Source organism: Heterodontus francisci, chromosome 9 (assembly GCF_036365525.1).
Source record: "Heterodontus francisci isolate sHetFra1 chromosome 9, sHetFra1.hap1, whole genome shotgun sequence".
Taxonomy (NCBI): domain Eukaryota; kingdom Metazoa; phylum Chordata; class Chondrichthyes; order Heterodontiformes; family Heterodontidae; genus Heterodontus; species Heterodontus francisci.
This window is the reverse complement of record NC_090379.1, coordinates 47,402,664-47,420,484: the sequence shown is the minus strand read 5'-3', so window position 1 is coordinate 47,420,484 and position 17,821 is coordinate 47,402,664. Positions and strand designations below refer to the sequence as shown.

General features: G+C 41.4%; 1 protein-coding gene across 1 annotated transcript in view; it reads left to right on the top strand.

Annotated features, from left to right (window-relative positions):
* Positions 1–17,821, top strand: part of cdc42bpb (CDC42 binding protein kinase beta (DMPK-like)) — a 268,863-nt gene that overhangs the window by 210,215 nt on the left and 40,827 nt on the right. The window contains exons 23-27 of the mRNA XM_068038967.1: positions 14,825–14,922; positions 16,120–16,129; positions 16,549–16,623; positions 16,930–17,035; positions 17,310–17,446. Of these exons, the coding sequence (XP_067895068.1) occupies positions 14,825–14,922; positions 16,120–16,129; positions 16,549–16,623; positions 16,930–17,035; positions 17,310–17,446 (426 nt within the window). The remainder of the gene's footprint in view (positions 1–14,824; positions 14,923–16,119; positions 16,130–16,548; positions 16,624–16,929; positions 17,036–17,309; positions 17,447–17,821) is intronic.

Here is a 17,821-nt window from a genome sequence, read left to right as displayed (position 1 = left end):
TTTACTTTTAGTGTACCTATAATTAGTCTGCATCCTAGAGTGTTGGGATTTACAGAAACTAGGTATTGTGCCGTTCACACTCTCCTGTCTAAAATATTGTTTTAATGTACTGTTTCAATGATTCTTGTTTTGCTGCCTACACTTTTCAAACTTGATATCTTCCATCAAGCCCTGCTTTGTAAAGAACCGACATGTAAGAAAATATTTTACCATACCTGACAGCATCCTTTCTTTATTTCAACCTTTACCTGCAACTGACTATTGAAATAGTGCCCCCTTGAAGATCCCTTAAGCTGAATTTACTCTATCCTCATTATAACATGTTCCTTAAATGAAAGGGTTTTGTGTGTGATTAGTAAAGTATGCCCTCTAATGAACTAGTCCAAAATAACAATGTAAAAAGATCAAGAGCCAATGTCCATTAGCCATACAACAGAAGGCAGAATAACACAATAATATAATTAGATTGGTTGGGTTGTACTTGTACATCTGTGCTTATGTTCTACCAGTCCTGTATTGAAAAATATAGAGCTTTTTAAAATATGAATACTAAAAATGTGAATGCATTTTATTCTGGGGTATAAAGAAAGTGTTACTTCAAAGTTACTCTGCCTTAAAGAATCTCATCTTATTGTTTCCCTTCATTGATATTTTCTTTTAACAACAGTAAATTGGTTTTAGAGTTCAGCAAAATTTGCAGTAAGCATTTTGGCTGTCCTCTCATTAACTTCAAAGTTGCAAATTGCCAAGAAACAGCTAACATAAATAGACGTGCTGTGGATTTTAAATTGTGAAATAAATGATAAAAGAAATAGTAATTAGTGAATTTAAACATTAGATCGTTATTTCTTAACCAGAATCCAACTTTGTTCAGTTTGGTAAGTAATGCCTTATTTTACTGACAATATAATACTACCTCATGAAATTGGCCCAGTGGGTAAATGAATCGCATAATATGACACTAAGCTATTAAGACTTCAAAGGACCATGCTCCATACATGTTCTGTACTGACTTGGCTCACAAACATATTGAAAATAAAGGTGCCAGAGGGGTTTTCATGTGCTAAACTAAGGAGGAGAATAATCAGTCAGAGTTCCTGCTCTTGATGTCAATTTTTAAACTTTTTGTTGGATGTGAGCGCCTCTCAAGAAGGTAAGAGCCCATGGGACCAAGGGTAATTTGGCAAATTGGATCCAAATTTGGCTTAGTGGCAGGAGGCAGAGGGTGATGGTCAAGGGTTGTTTTTGCGATTGGAAGCCTGTGGCCAGTGGTGTACCACAGGGACCAGTACTGGGACCCTTGCTGTTTGTAGTGCACATTAATGATTTAGACGTGAATATAGGAGGTATAATCAGGAAGTTCGCGGATGACACGAAAATTGGTGTCGTAAATAGTGAGGAGGAAAGCCTTTGATTACAGTTTCATATAGATGGGCTGGTAAGATGGGCAGAGCAGTGGCAAATGGAATTTAATCCTGAGAAGTGTGAGGTGATGCATTTTGGGAGTAAAGGCCTGCTTAGGTCTGGAAAAAAAACCCAACCCAAACCCGACAGAATCACATCGGACCCGAGCCTGACCCGGCCAAAGTCCTTCCATTTTTCCCGCGCCCGATGTGAGCCCAACCCGACCGTAGTGCACTTGTACTTGCCACTTTTGGATGGATGGAAGGAAGCTGAACCATGAGCGTGATGATGTCATAGAGACACTCTCTCACTGCACAGACTCAGTCTGTGGAGTCCAGATGCCCATTTCCTTCCTTGACGTCTCAGACTCCCAGCTCAGGCAGGCTTTTCAAATTTTGGCGCTTGCTTACTCAACTCCCCTTTTCCTCCCAGCAGAACAAAAGATAGTACTGCATGTGTCCGACCTGGACCCGAGCCCGAAAGCCGGACCCGGAAGAGCGACCCAACCCGAACCCGACACGTCGGGTCCTGTCGGGTTCAGGTCGGGTAGCAGGCCTTTATTTGGGAGGACTAATAAGGCAAGAGAATATACTATGGGCGGTAGGACCCTAGGAAGGTCAGAGGGATCTTGGTGTACTTGTCCATAGATGAGGTGGTTAGGAAGGCATATGGGATACTTGCCTTTATTAGACGAGGCATAGAATATAAGAGCAGGGAGGTTATGATGGAGCTGTAAAAAACACTAGTTGGGCCACAGCTGGAGTACTGTGTACAGTTCTGGTCACCACACTATAGGAAGGATGTGATTGCACTGGAGAGGATCTAGAGGAGATTCACCGGCATGTTGCCTGGGCTGGAGCATTTCGGCTATGAAGTGAGACTGGATAGGCTAGCGTTGTTTTCCTTAGAGCAGAGAAGGCTGAGGGGGGAGCTGATTGAGGTATACAAAATTATGAGGGGCATAGGTAGGGTAGATAGGAAGAAACTTTTTCCCTTAGCGGAGGTATCAGTACTAGGGGGTATAGATTTAAGGTAAGGGGCAGGAGGTTTAGAGGGGATTTGAGGAAATCACCCAGAGGGTGGTTGGAATCTGGAACACACTGCCTGAAGGGATGGTAGAGTCAGGAACCCTCACAACATTTAAGAAGTATTTAGATGAGCACTTGAAATGCCATAGCATACAAGGCTACTTGCCAAGTGCTGGAAAATGGGATTAGAATATATAGGTGCTTGATGGCCGGCACAGACACAATAGGCCTTTTCAGTGCTGTATAACTCTATGACTATGACTCTGTTATAATTTCCTAACCCTTGCCAATAGTGTGCTTGTGTGAACACTAGATCAATAAACTTTTTGATACCATTGACCAGAAACTGAACTGGAGTAGCCATATAAATACTGTGGCTACAAGAGCAGGTCAGAGGCTAGGAATCCTGCGGCGAGTAACTCAGCTAGTGACTCCCCAAAGCCTCTCCGCCATCTACAAGTCAGAAGTGTGATGGAGTACTCTCCACTTGCCTGGATAGGTGCAGCTCCAACACTCAAGAAGCTTGACACCATCCTGGATAAAGGAGCCTGCTTGATTGGCACCCCACCCACAAACAGTCACTCCCTCCACCACCGACGCACAGTAGCAGCAGTGTGTACCATCTACAAGATCACTGCAGCAACGCACCAAGGCTCCTTAGGCAGCACCTTCCAAACCCGCAACCTCTACCACCTAGAAGGGCAAGGGAAACAGATGCATGGGAGCACCACCATCTGCAAATTCCCCTCCAAGCCACACATCATCCTGACTTAGAACTATATCACCGTTCCTTCAGTGCCGCTGGGATGAAGATCCTGGAACTCCCTTCCTAACAGCACTGTACGTGTACCTACCCCACATGGACTGCAGTGGTTCCAGAAGGCAGCTCCTTCTCGAGGGCAATTAGCAATGGGCAATAAATGCTGGCCTAGCCAGCAACGCCCACATCCCAGGAACAAAAAAAAATGGTTTTCAGGTTTGGACACGAGACTTATGGTTATTGTACCAGAGGGCTGCCTCCATCTAGGATGTCATGCTGAGCATGAGTCACCAGAAAAAAAGCAAGTAAGGGGGAAGAAGATAAGAGTTTAAGAATAAGCTACCTCATCTTTGCTGGCAGGATTTCACTGGCTGTGGTGCTGGAGTTGCCTCAACCTGCTGAGTGCCAGAGTGCATGTACAATTATGTATGTGGTTCTGTATTTACAACATTGCTCAACATTTTGTAGGAGACTTGAGCAGCTAGTGTATGTGGTCTATTTTATTCTCCCTTTTAAATCAATATGATTGAAAAGTTGCCATGAGTGAGTCGGCCTTGCACTGATATGCGGCTTGCGTGTTTTCAAAGCATTATAGTGTATTTATTTTTCTGTGCCAGTCTGCCAATTATTGACAATATAGCTCTATACCAGCCTCGAGCTGCCTGCTTGGGTGGATCTTTATAGAGGTAGCCAACTGAATTGTAGATTTTTTTGGGTGCTACGGCATAAATTTGGTACAGCAATCCTGATGAAACAAGGCATCAAAGAGTTTGAGACTAGACAGGATCACCGCATATTCAGCAAGTGTGGTTGTTAAGTTGTTGTGCCACTTGTGCCATAGCATGTTTATTTTGTAACAAAGGGTAAACTAAGTGCTAAGCAAAATTATGCCACATTACTTTACCATGAACTGCAACTTGCGCATGTGAATCCCCACAGTCCTTTGTTTCAGGCAGGCTGTATGAACAAATATTGTGTGAGGAAATTAATTACTCCTGAGTAATGAAGAGAGAATATTTTTGGGCAAGTCAAACTGCACTGCCCTGATTTTTCCCAGCAACTGCTTCACATTGTCAGAAATCTAGAAGCAGCTATTCTGACTGCACTGTGCTAATGAAAGCCATATGTTGAGAGGGGAACATACACCTATGAGGGGAGAAGCGAAGAATAATGTTGGTTGTATTGTGCAGATGAGGGGGGAGTAGTTTGACTTTTATTTTATTGTATTAAGTACTTTTATAGTTGGCACGATTTCTACTCCGTGCTGTTTGACATATAGAGGAAACTGCACATTGAAGACACTTGAGGTAATTTGTCCCATTTGGTTGCTTGTATAACTCACAACAAAATTTTTCATTAGAAGAATCAAAATTAAAATGGAATTTTTCATTGTGTACTATTGTCTATACTGTAAGTGTATTTTGATTTGAAAGAAATGATTATTCAAACTGTGGGTAGAAGTTGAGTAAGTGACTTTGCTACACTGAGTAAGTGCAAGTGACTGGGGCCTTGGTTTAATGTCTCATCCAAGAGTTGGCATCTCCAACAGAGCAGCACTCCCTCACTACTATGCTAAAGTGTCAGCCTAGATCTTGTGCTCAAGTATCTCATAAGAATCATAAGCTATCCTACATTACAACAGTGACACCTCAAAGGTTCTTCATTCCGCACAGTCCTTGTGGAGACGAAGTCCCGCCTTCACATTGAGGATACCGTCCATCGTGTTGTGTGGTACTTTCACCATGCTAAATGGGATAGATTTCGAACAGATCTCGCAATGCAAAACTGGGCATCCGTGAGGCGTTGTGGGCCATCAGCAGCAGCAGAATTGTACTCAACCACAATCTGTAACCTCATGGCCCGGCATATCCCCCACTCTACCATTACCATCAAGCCAGGAGACCAACCCTGATTCAATGAAGAGTGCAGGAGGGCATGCCAGGAGCAGCACCAGGCATACCTCAAAATGAGGTGTTAACCTGGTGACGCTACAACCCAGGACTTACTTGCATGCCAAACTACATAAGCAGCATGCAATAGACAGGGTGAAGTGATCCCATAACCAACAGATCAGATCTAAACTCTGCAGTCCTGCCACATCCAGTCGTGAATGGTGGTGGACAATTAAACAACTAACTGGAGGAGGTGGCTCCACAAATATCCCCATCTTCAATGATGGGGGAGCCCAGCACATCAGTGTGAAAGATAAGGCTGAAGCATTTGCAACAATCTTCAGCCAGAAGTGCCGAGTTGATGGTCCATCTCAGCCCCCTCCTGAGGTCCCCAGAATTACAGATGCCAGACTTCAGCCAATTGGATTCACTCCGCATGATATCAAGAAGCGACTGAAGGCACTGGATACTGCAAAGGCTATGGGTCCTGGCAATATTCCGGCAATAGTACTGAAGACCTGTGCTCCAGAACTTGCCGCACCCCAAGCCAAGCTGTTCCAGTATAGCTACAACACTGGCATCTACCCGGCAATGTGGAAAATTGCCCAGGTATGTCCTGTACACAAAAAGCAGGACAAGTCCAACCCGGCCAATTACCGCCCCATCAGTCTACTCTCAATCATCAATAAAGTGATGGAAGGTGTCATTAACAGTGCCATCAAGCAGCACTTGCTCAGTGATGCTCAGTTTGGGTTCCGCCAGGGCCACTCAGCTCTTGACCTCATTACAGCCTTGGTTCAAACATGGACAAAAGAGCTAAACTCGTGAGGTGAGGTGAGAGTGACTGCCCTTGACATCAAGGCAGCATTTGACCGACTATGGCGTCAAAGAGCCCTAGCAAAACTGGAGTCAATGGGAATCGGGGGAAACTCTCTGCTGGTTGGAGTCATACCTAGCGCAAAAGATGATGGTTGTGGTTGTTGGAGGTCAATCATCTGAGCTCCAGGACATCACTGCAGGAGTTCCTCATGGTAGTGTCTTAGGCCCAACCATCTTCAGCTGCTTGATCGATGACCTTCCTTCAATCATAAGGTCAGAAGTGGGGCTGTTGGCTGATGATTGCACAATGTTCAGCACCATTCGCGACTCCTCAAATACTGAAGCAGTCCATGTAGAAATGCAGCAAGACCTGGACAATATCCAGGCTTGGGCTGATAAGTGGCAAGTAACATTTGTGCCACATTAGTGCCAGGCAATGACCATCTCCAACAAGAGAGAATCTAACCATCTCCCCTTGACATTCAATGGCATTGTCATCGCTGAATCCCCCACTATCAACATCCCAGGGGCTACCATTGACCAGAAACTGAACTGGAGTAGCCATATAAATACTGTGGCGACAAGAGCAGGTCAGAGGCTAGGAATCCTGCGGCGCGTAACTCACTTCCTGAGTCAGGAATGTGATGGAATACTCTCCACTTGCCTGGATGGGTGCAGCTCCAACAACACTCGAAGCTCGACACCATCCAGAACAAAGCAGCCCGCTTGGTTGGCACACCATCTACAAACATTCACTCCCTCCACCACTGACGCACAGTGGCAGCAGTGTGTACCACCTACAAGATGCACTGCAGCAATGCACCAAGGCTCCTTAGCACCTTCCAAACCCGCGACCACTACCACCTAGAAGGACAAGAGCAGCAGATGCATGGGAACACCACCACCTGCAAGTTCCCGTCCAAGTCACACACCATCCTGACTTGGAACTATATTGCCGTTCCTTCACTGTCGCTGGGTCAAAATCCTGGAACTCCCTAACAGCACTGTGGGTGTACCTACCTCTCATGGACTGCAGCGGTTCAAGAAGGCAGCTCACCACCACCTTCTCAAGGGCAATTAGGATGGGCAAGAAATGCTGGCATAGCCAGTGACGCCCACATCCCATGAATGAATTTTAAAAAAGCCATAAAGTACTTTGGGGCGTCATGAGGTCATGAAAGGCGCAATATAAATGCAAGTCTTTCTTTCTGGCATCATAGTAAATGTAAAATGGCCATAAAGGAACATAAGTTATGGAGGTGTTCTCTTTACATTGGCTTAAATGCCAGTTCACATTGTTTAAAAAGAGACCTGGTAAAGAGAGTAGGAATGCTAACAAAGTAAGACTTGAGACTTGCATTTATTTATTTCCTTCATGACCTCAGGATGTCCCAGTGCTTTATAGCTAATGAAGTTCTTTCAAAATGTCGTCACTGTTGTTATGTAAGAAACCTGGCACCCAATATGCTTACAGCAAGTTCCCACGAACAGCAATGAGATACCGACCGTAATCTGTTTTTAGTGATGTTGATTGAGGCCAAGACACCAGGAATAACTCCCCTGCTGCTCTTCAAAATAGTGCCATGGGATGTTTTATGTCCACCTGAGAGGGCAGACAGAGCCTCAGTTTAACATTTCATCGGGGTAAAAAAACCGCACCTTTGACCGTGCAGCACTCCCTCACTACTGTACTAGAGTGTCAACCTAGATTTTTGATCAAATATCTGGGTTGGGATTCGTACTCGCAACCTTCTAATTCAGAGGTGACAGTGCTATCAACTGGCTGACACTACTGCCATAGAATATAGTGAATTGTCAGCTGCATTGGAGTGTGGAGATGCTGAACAGGTATGTTCCCACTTAGTGCAAGGTTGGGAAAATTGAAGGAGAATTGCCTTGGGTTATTAATTCTCCATTGCAGTCAGTTTCAGTGCATGTCACAACAGATCCCCTCAGCCAGGAATGGTGTGCGGCACAGAAGGACGAATGGTAGGGGAAGAAAACCAATGTCTCCATCCTTCAATCATGCAATTTTTAGTGCGTGGGCTAAGCATATTATTTGTAAAATACACTTCCTAAATTATTTCTAACCAAATGTTTATCCTTCTTCACCAATTTGTATTCTTGCTAGGCAGTTTTGTGATCAGCTTTTTTTCCTTTACTGCTGTCAATTCTTTTGTCATTGTAGTAGGAAGTTGTATTTTTTTCTGTTAAATGTATGTTGTTAACGAAAATATAAATAATGAATCAGCCTCTTATACAAGGAATTCGTCAAGGTAATAAGTTCCTGAGGCATTTTATTCATGTATTTTAGACAATAAAGATGACATCTTGAGCAATGCGATAAAATGTGAAAGTGGTTCCAATTGAACTGTTCTCGATGTTTCAAAAGATACTTTCACAGTATATTTTCCGCACAAGACAGCTGCTTCTTTGCTCATTACTACCCAGCCTGATAACTGGACATATAGTCATCAAGTTCTTCTGAGTGCTTTTTAAAAATCCCACATGGAAAACACAGTCAGTGTCAAAACTACAGCTACACACACACCAAAAATGACATAATCTGAAACAAGGCTATGAAAACTAACTACTAGCTACATTAGAATAATTGACACCATGGAATTACTTCAGGAAAACAGTCCAGTAGCAACCATCAATTACAGAACTGTACAACACTACAAATTCAACTGGCAGAACAGTCGACAAAGACCTATAAAATGGATACTCTTTAATGCTTGCTATTTTTGCCAAGTGGACATCAAGAAACTTTTAAAAATGAAGTATGTGAAAATCATAAAGAAATGAGTTGTTAATGAAGTTCCACAGGGATTTGTTGGTGTTTATAATTTTTATGAATGTTTTGCAGGATGGAATAATATCCCTGGTACCTAAGTTTGCAGGTGATACTAGTGTCATGCTAGGCCCCCACCTGCCAAGAATGAGGCACATTAATTTTGTCATGAACGTTGATTTTAAGCTGTTACTGGAATGAAAAAAGAAATTGTTAAACAGATCAGCCGTGGCTGAATAAAAAATATTTACATACTAACAGACATTGAAGGTGAGAAAGTGCATTTCAGGACCTGCTAAGGAGGATACAATCCACGAGGGCCAGGACTGGTTAGATGAGCAGGTCATATGACTGCCTGGCTGTTCCAGGGTTTTCCTTTGAACTAGCCACAGAGAGTTTGAACTCTGAAGGTCTGTTTGCTGCTGGACTGAGATCTGTCCTGTCTGCTCCCATCTCTTTCTCACAAGCCTCTGAATCCACTGAAGACACATGAACCCTAAGAGAGAAAAGTCTCCTACAGCGAACAAGGTTTAAGAATACTGGGCCCCAACAAAAAGCAAATCTACCTACAATCAAGGACTCTACAGTGAGCTCAAAGAACCATAACAAAAGCTCTTCAGATATTGCCTCAAACTTTTCCACTTTATTTTTTATTCTGTTCTTTTCTGTCTCTATTTTAATTTATGTATCGCGTATGCATGCTCGCGTGGGCATGTCGTGTATCCGTAGGTGTTAACTGAACTAGAGTTTAAGTTTAATAAATTTCAACTTTTCTTCTTTAAAACTAAGAAAGCCTGTTTGTGCTAGTTTCTTTGCCTTATAATTGGAAAGCGGTGAACAAGGATTCACCAAGGGGGAGCTGAAAACACGGTGTGTTTAAAGTTAAACCCTGTTATGGTAAGATCAGGTGAAGGCTGAGAGGGACCCCTAGACACCTTTCTCACCTGTTCGTAACACTAGACTAAGTGCAGTGACCAATGTGCAGTAATTGGAACCTGCTAAGATTTTGGAATATAAATTATGTAATCATGTCCTTGGGGGTAACTGAGGAGGAAAGAGATCTTTTGGATTTTTCAATATTTTATTAAAACAGTTAGTCTTGTGTTCACAGCTGGTCTTATTTCCTGATCAGTTTGTGCAAGTACAGTTTGCTACAACCGAGGTGGGAGGAGTGCATTGTCTTTTCTAGTTCCACTTCTCCACAGGTCACAACATATATTTAAATGTTTACCCAGTTACCGATGCAGTCAATCATAGACTCTACTCTTTATCCCAGAATAAAATGTACCAACCAGGTTTCTTTAATAAACAACAAAATTATCAGTTTATTATAAAACAAGACATAACCAGTAACGAAGCAAAGCATTTACAGAGTGAAATATGAAAGTTCCCTTTTACCTTAGCCCCTCACACGCACACACCAGTTAACTGAAAAATAGAGATTTTCTCTTCAGAGCTCTGTTACAAAAAAAAGACAAAAAAGAATACTTTGGCCAAGTACTTAATAATTCTTGAATAAAAAAAATAGAGAAGATATGGAAAGATATCAGTTGTCCCTTTTTGGTTTGGTGTCCCAAATAGGCGTAGACGGCTGTCTCTGGAATCTTCCTAGAACAGTTTTTTGGCGACATTGAGGATCAGTTCGCCAGGCTTTCCAGAAGAAACGCAGCAACAGGGGTTTCTGGCAGGCTTTTCAGGAGGAAAGCAGCAACAGTATCTCTATTTCTTACTCTCGCTTCTAAGAGTTTCCCAAAGACATGGAAAAGCTGGCAGGCTTTTCAAAGAGATGGAAAAAGGCGGAAGCTGCTGTTTTGTCCTTGGCAGGTTGATTCTCCAACTCCTTTCAGAACACTGTCCAAACCCTAATTGACTGTCCAAAGCGAAAGCGAAACCAAAAACAATCCCAAGTCAAGCCTCCCGACCCCTATAAATGGTTGACCTTTCCCCTTACACCAAAAAGCCCCTGCTGGGTATTTATCTGAAGACTGGTGACTTCCAGTAAGGGTTGTTTACTAACCAAGTCCCATCAGTGTCCTTTCAATTACACCATTGAAAAAACTTCCATTGGAATCCTTTTCAGTTTTCCCAAATAAAACAATGTCCATAATTTTAAAATAATGAGTCCTCAAAAAAAAACTTAACAAAAAATATAGAAGCACTGTTGTAACAAGTTCCTTAAATGTTCAATCTATTCTGCCACGAACTCCTGTAAAATAGGCAAAGGAGACAAAAGTAAAGCCAAAGGTGTGCACTGTACAAAAACTCAACAAAAGACCCTGTCAGCATGCACAAATTATACTGTGAAGCTGACCAAAAAGATCTATATTGTACTTGGATAACAAAGAGAATGACCACGGCAAAATGTAATTCATGGAGCCCAAACGAGAGGATAACTACTCAAGGTCATGATGAACAACTTAGAAATCTAAGGATAAAAAGAAACAAATATTCTTTTGATATGTCATTTGCTGCACAAAACTTACCATAAATCTAAATAATATCAAATAATTCTTAACTTAATGCCTTGCAATAAATGGAAGACACTCAAGTGCTTGGGACTATCCCCAATACGACTTATTTGTGTTCACAAAAATGCAGTTTTAGTTTAAGCAAATCAGGTCTCCAATGAACTGACAGCTGTTCTTTATTCATGCCACGAATAGGATACCATGCCACAGGATAACTGGTTACCCTTTAGCCATATTATTTTGCATTCAAAGCCATGTGGGATGCTCACCACATTTTTCCTGTTTAATCTGAATGGTGGCATATACCACACTCAGAACATTGCATTCAGATCAAAACGACAAATGAGTTACAGGGAAGCAAAGTAACAAGGGATTAAAATACTCCTTTCTGGAAATTATTTTTTTTAAACTGTCCCATTTATCAGACTTTTGATAAAGTTTGTAATAGACTAATAGCACAATGTCATGTGCAATGGAGACCAAGTATCAGTTGCAGGAATTGAACTAAAGATACTGAAAGAAGTTGAGATCTTCAGTATATCTGAGTGTACTCCTGTATGCAGTTGTATTTGCTTGAAAAAAATCTGATAATTCAAACTAAGCAAATGAAATTAAGAAGCTTTTTTGCATGGTTTCATTTCAAAATAAGGGTTAATTTGACTTGAGCAACTTCAAATGCAGAGTGGATTGTAATGCAAATAAGGCCTCTGAATAAAAAGCTGTGAATCAATCACCTTTACGATGGTAGATATTTGAATTCCATGTAACAGTGTCAGCTGTCAGTGTTAGCACTCTTGCCCCTGAGTCAAAAGGTTATGGGTTTTAGTCCCACTCTATATACCTGAGCACATAATCTAGAGTGGCTTCTTTTCTCTACTGTAAAGCATCTCCTTAAACCCCTCTACCTGACTCCTACATCCTCACCTCTAAGAATAAGTGCGAGGCGCTCATAGACTTCTTTGTCACCAAGATCAAGACCATCGATCAGCTGTCTCTGCTACATCACTCCCTTCCACTAGTCCCCTGGGCCAAACTTCATCTAAAGCTTTGCCCTGCACTCGCACCTTTCTCTTTTCTCTCCTATCTCCCTTCATGCCCTTTCTGAGCTCAGCTTGTCCATGAGACCCACCTCCAGCTCTTTCAACCCTATTCCCACTAAACTGTTGGCCACCCAACTTCCCCCCCCCCCCCCCCCCCCCCCCCCCCAATGTGAGCTGATATTGTTAACAGTCTCTCTCTTCAGGTGGTGTCCGTCCTTTAAATCTGCCATCATCTCCCCTTTCAAAAAAACAGCCCTTGACTTCCACCAGCCTTGCAAACTACTGCCCCACTTCCAACCTCCCTTTGCTGTCCAAAGTCCTTCAATATGTTGTTGCCTCCCAAATCCATGCCCATCTTTCATGGGACTCCCATATTTAAACCCCTCCAATCAGGTCTCTTCCCTTCCACAGCACCAAACCGACTCTTATCAAAATCACAAATGGCATCCTATGTGACTGAAACAAAGGTAAACTATCCCTCCTCATCCTTCTCGACCTCTCTAACCTTTGACACGGTTGACCACACCATGTTTCTCCACTGTCGTCCAGCTATGTGGGACTGCTCTCACCTGTTTTCATTCTTATCTAATCATAGCCAGAGTATCGCTTGCAGTGGCTTCTCGTCCAGCTCCTCCACTGTTCTCTCTGATGTCCCCAAAGGATCTGTCCTTGGTCCCCTCCTATTTCTCATCTACATGCTGCCCCTTGGCAACTTCATCCAAAAGCGCAGGTAGTTTTCGCACATTCACTGACGGCACCAGCTCTACCTCACCACCACTTCCTGACTCCTCTACTGTCACTAAATCATCAGACTGCTTATCCAACATCCAGTACTGTATGAGCAGAAATTTCCTCCAATTAAATATTGGGAAGACTGAAGCTATTGTTTTAAGTCCCTGCTCCAAATTCCATTCCCTAGCTGCTGATTCCATCTCTCTCCCTGGCAACAGTCTAAGATTAAACCAGTCTGTTCGCAACCTTAGTATCATATTTGACCCCAAGATGAGTTTCTGACGACATTTGCGCCATCACTAAGACCACCTATTTCTACCTTTGTAACATCACCCGACTTCACCCTATCTCAGTTCATCTCCTGCTGAAGCCCTCATTCATGTCTTTGTTACCTCTAGACTTGACTATATCAATGCACTCCTGGCTGGCCTCCCACATTCTTCCCTCTGTGAACTTGAGGTCATCCAAAACTCTGTTGTCCGTTTCTTAACTCGCACCAAGTTCCATTCACCTATCACCGCTGTGCTCACTGACCTACATTGGCTCCTGGTCAAGCAACGTCTTGATTTAAAAATTCTCATCCTGGTTTTCAAATCCCTCTGTGGCCTCACACCTCCCAAGCTCTGTAATCTCCAACCCCACAACCCTCCAAGATATCTGCGCTCCTCTAATTCTGACATCCCTGTTGAGCATCCCTGATTTTAATCACTCCACCATTGATGGCCGTGCCTTCAGTTGCCTAGGCCCTATGCTCTGGAATACCCTCCTTACACCTCTCTGCCTCTCTACCTCGCTTTCCTCCTTTAACACACTTCTTAAAGCCTAGCTCTTTGACCAAGCTTTTGATCATCTTACCTAATATTTCCTTCTGTGGCTTGGTGTCATATTTTGTTTTCTAATGCTCCTGTGAAATGCCTTGGGACGTTTTGTTAAGTTAAAGGTGCTATATAAATATTAGTTGTTGGCACTTCATTGCAATACTGCATTGTTGGAGATGCAGTCTTTCAGATGAGATGTTAAACCAAGTCTGCTCTCTCTGGACAGAAAAGTACCCATGGTACTATTTGAAATGCAGAGGGGTTTCTCTTGGAGGCCTGGCCAAAATCTATCCCTCAACAAACACACAAAACCAATGATACGGTTATTATTTAATTGTTGTGTCCAAATTGACTGCTGCCGTTGCCACTTTACAACACTTCTAAAGTACTTCATTGGTTCGGTATGTCCTGAGGTCATGAAAGGTGCTATATATAAGTGCAAATCTCTTCTCTTTCAGCTAGGCATGATAGCTATTAGCCAGGACTTTCTAATGTTTTATACAATGTATAATTTGAATGTTTCCTAAAATAATGCTCCCTTAATGGTTCAGCCATTTAGGGTGTAATGGATTTATCCACATACTTTGGCATTTGCCAGCAATTAAAACCAGTCTTGTGTCTAATTGGCATGGTTTGAAAGGTACAATAATTTGATTAGCATCTAGACCCAAACTTCTGCATCTTGTCTGATCAATGGATCGAAAAACAATCCTGTGTCTTGCAGACAGTTGGTCTGCAGCTTCCATTTGATGTTTAGTTTGGAAAAGTAGCTTCCATCTAAAACTCTAGTTATTTCTTGAGCAAAATTACCTTGTGTCTCTTTAGTCACAAAAACACAATTGTAATATACTGCATTATAACATCAGAAATTTACAACTGTAAAAAGAATGTTGCAAGGGTACAATTTTTGTCACTGAAAAATTTAATGAAGTGTTAAGATTCAATCTTTTTACAGAACAAAGTAAATTGTCTTTAACTTTTTTTCAATTGGTGATCATTTTCAATTAAAGCATTAATTTGATAAAGATTCTTTAGCAAAGTTTTGTTTATAATTGTTTATTTTCTACAGAGTGGTTCCATTAGTGAGTCTGATATTGGGGGTCTAAAACCAGAAGCATCTTCCCAATCTCCAACGTCATCAGTTTCTAGTAATTTGAACGGAGAGACGTAAGTACTGGAAGATTTGTCACTGATAGAAACCTTTTGTGTCAAAGAATTTAGCTTTGCAAATGTGTTAAGCCAATATATGAAGTATAATATTCTCCAAGAAAATTAATTTTTTATGCCTTTCCCCAACCCAATGTTTTGCTTTTTTTCAATGTGCTGAGTCTTATTGAGTACATCTTCAGCTATTTTTCATTTATGAACCTAGGTCGGAAGACTATTTTACCATGGAGGGAGTACTCAACCTCCTTCTTCCCACCTGCATAAATGCACTTTACATCAAAGGTGACCAAGTATAAACAGGACCTGCTCCTAATTACTCTTTCTATCCCAGTGGAATTGAGCCAAGTTGTGGTATCCCAACTGCCACCTAGCTAACTTAGCATGGATAGGGAATCAAGCCGAGGCCTTCTGGTCTGCATAGCATAGTGCTACGCCAGACAGTGCTTCTGCCCACTAAACCATTGAGGATATTATTGTAGTTGAGGAAAAGGTGTGGGGGGGGAAGAAGGAGAGTTGATGCAATGTGGTCTGCATCCTTGTTGTCAACATGCTTTTTTTTCTCCACTAGACCCTGGGCCACCGGAGCCTGCTCAGCCTTGCCATTCTTGACGTAATGAAACGTAATTATGTTTGTAAACTTGTCACGCAGTAATTGTGCTCCTCAGTTGTGGTGCTGCAGTACCTCCACTGGCAGGCAGCTGTAATTGCAGTATGGCATGTTGATATGGGATATGGGGGGAAAGCGGGAACAGGTTACTGAGTTGGATGATCAGCCATGATCATAATGAATGGCGGAGCAGGCTTGAAGGGCCGAATGGCCTACTCCTGCTCCTATTTTCTACGTTTCTAAGTTTCCATTTTAATTATGGATGTCAGAATTTGTGATGGAAAAATTGGTGATTGCAAACCTATGTAAGATTGTTTAGATATTAATACATATTTAGGTGATGTGCAGATATTGGATGTTTCCATGTATAAAATTTGGGAGACATAACTTTATTAAGTTTGACTGTTTATGCATATTGTCTGACACTGGAGAATCTCTGAAAACCAAGAAGCAGATTGAAATCTCTGTATGGGAGCAATAACTTCAACTGTAATTACAGGGGTCGTGTAATAAATTGCTAGTTGAGCCCTTTTTTGGCATAGAGTATGTTGATTCTTGTCACCAGAGGCTTCAGTAACATCATGTAGTAGACTTTCAATAGTTAAAACAAATTAAAAATTGAATTTGTTCTTTATTAAAAGCTCAGACATTAAATGATACGCTATGAATAGAGACTAAATATTTGCACTTGAAACAGCCTACCTGATTGGACTTTTTTTTTAAGGGTATTGGTGCTTCAGTGGCTTGAGAATTAAGCATCCCCTCACCCTCGCGCTATATCAGTATAAGAATATGCTGTGCATAGCATCTTCAAAGTTGTAATTTTCAAAGCCGCCTGACTGACTCTGTAATATAATTCCAGTGTAAAGTTATATATGATAATCTCATAATGTCTAGACTCTGAAATAAATTTGACTAGCAACAGTTTTATGACCAACAGAAAAGTTGACATTACTCTCACTAGTGAAATTATGAGCATGAGTGTGCTACAGCTTAATGTTGGTGTTTGTAAATTTCAGGAGCCAATAACACCCCAGCAAACGACTCCTGCTGCTACATCTCCTATATTTGTACAGCCTACTCCTTTGCCTAAGGTATATTTATATATTTTATGTAGTTACTTAGAAAAGGTATTAATCTCGAAGTCCAAGCCTCACCTACATCTGCTCAAGTTGATGAGACTTGAGCCAGGTTTCAATTATTTCAGAATAATTTCTGTAAAATGTTACAAAAGTAAAAGTCTATAATAGTTTGGAATTCAGTTCACACCAAGCCAACCTGAAAATTGAACTACTTCACTTAACCCTATTCAGTTAAAGATGTAAACTATTTTTTATTAAAAATAACAAATGTATCAGTTTATTATGTCCATTATTATACCTTTCTCTTTAATTCCTCAGCCTAAAGCCCATCAGGTCAGTATCAGAAATTTCTCGAGCCCTACACAGTGTAGCCATTGTACATCTCTAATGGTGGGTTTAGTACGACAAGGCTATGCCTGCGATGGTGAGTGATATATTAGCATTATCTATTCTAATACTTTTGGCACTTTTGAAATTCAATGTTGGATATATAGTGAAAATAATGTAAATGTAAATTGCGAAATGAATTTTGCGCCTATTTTTATTTGCAAAAAAATACTGATAATAGTTGAGTGAACAATTGTGCAGTCATTAAATAATATCTAAATTTCTGTTCAGATTTTGAATTTTATTAATATTGTAATAAAATCTAATGTGCTTTTTGTTATATATCTCCCTCATAACTTCTTATTCCATAGTATGCTCATTTATATGCCACGTTTTATGCAAGGACAGTGCCCCTCAAGTATGCCCTATTCCACCTGAGCAAGCAAAGAGGCCACTTGGAATAGATGTTCAGAGAGGGATAGGAACAGCTTACAAAGGCTATGTAAAGGTATGGAAATAATTTTTGGATAAGATGTTGAATTTATGGCAAAAGTTACACATGCACATTCAGTGTATTTTCAATATTAACACATTGATCAGATTAACACGCAACTGAAAGAGCCTAGGATTTATAGACAGGCAATTATTGCACTAATAAACACATTTGTCACTTTGAAAAGATGGTTCTTGTTAATTTACTCAGTATTACAGTATTTACAGTGCTGCTTGCTCCTAGTAGTTCACGGGTAAAACACAAATATGGTTAGATGTTGTCCAACCACCCCATTACAGTTCTCCATCATCTGCATGAGTATCAGGTGTAATAAATAATCAACCTTGACCCAGTGTTCAGATAGCCTTCCAGTCCTCTCTGTAGCTGTTT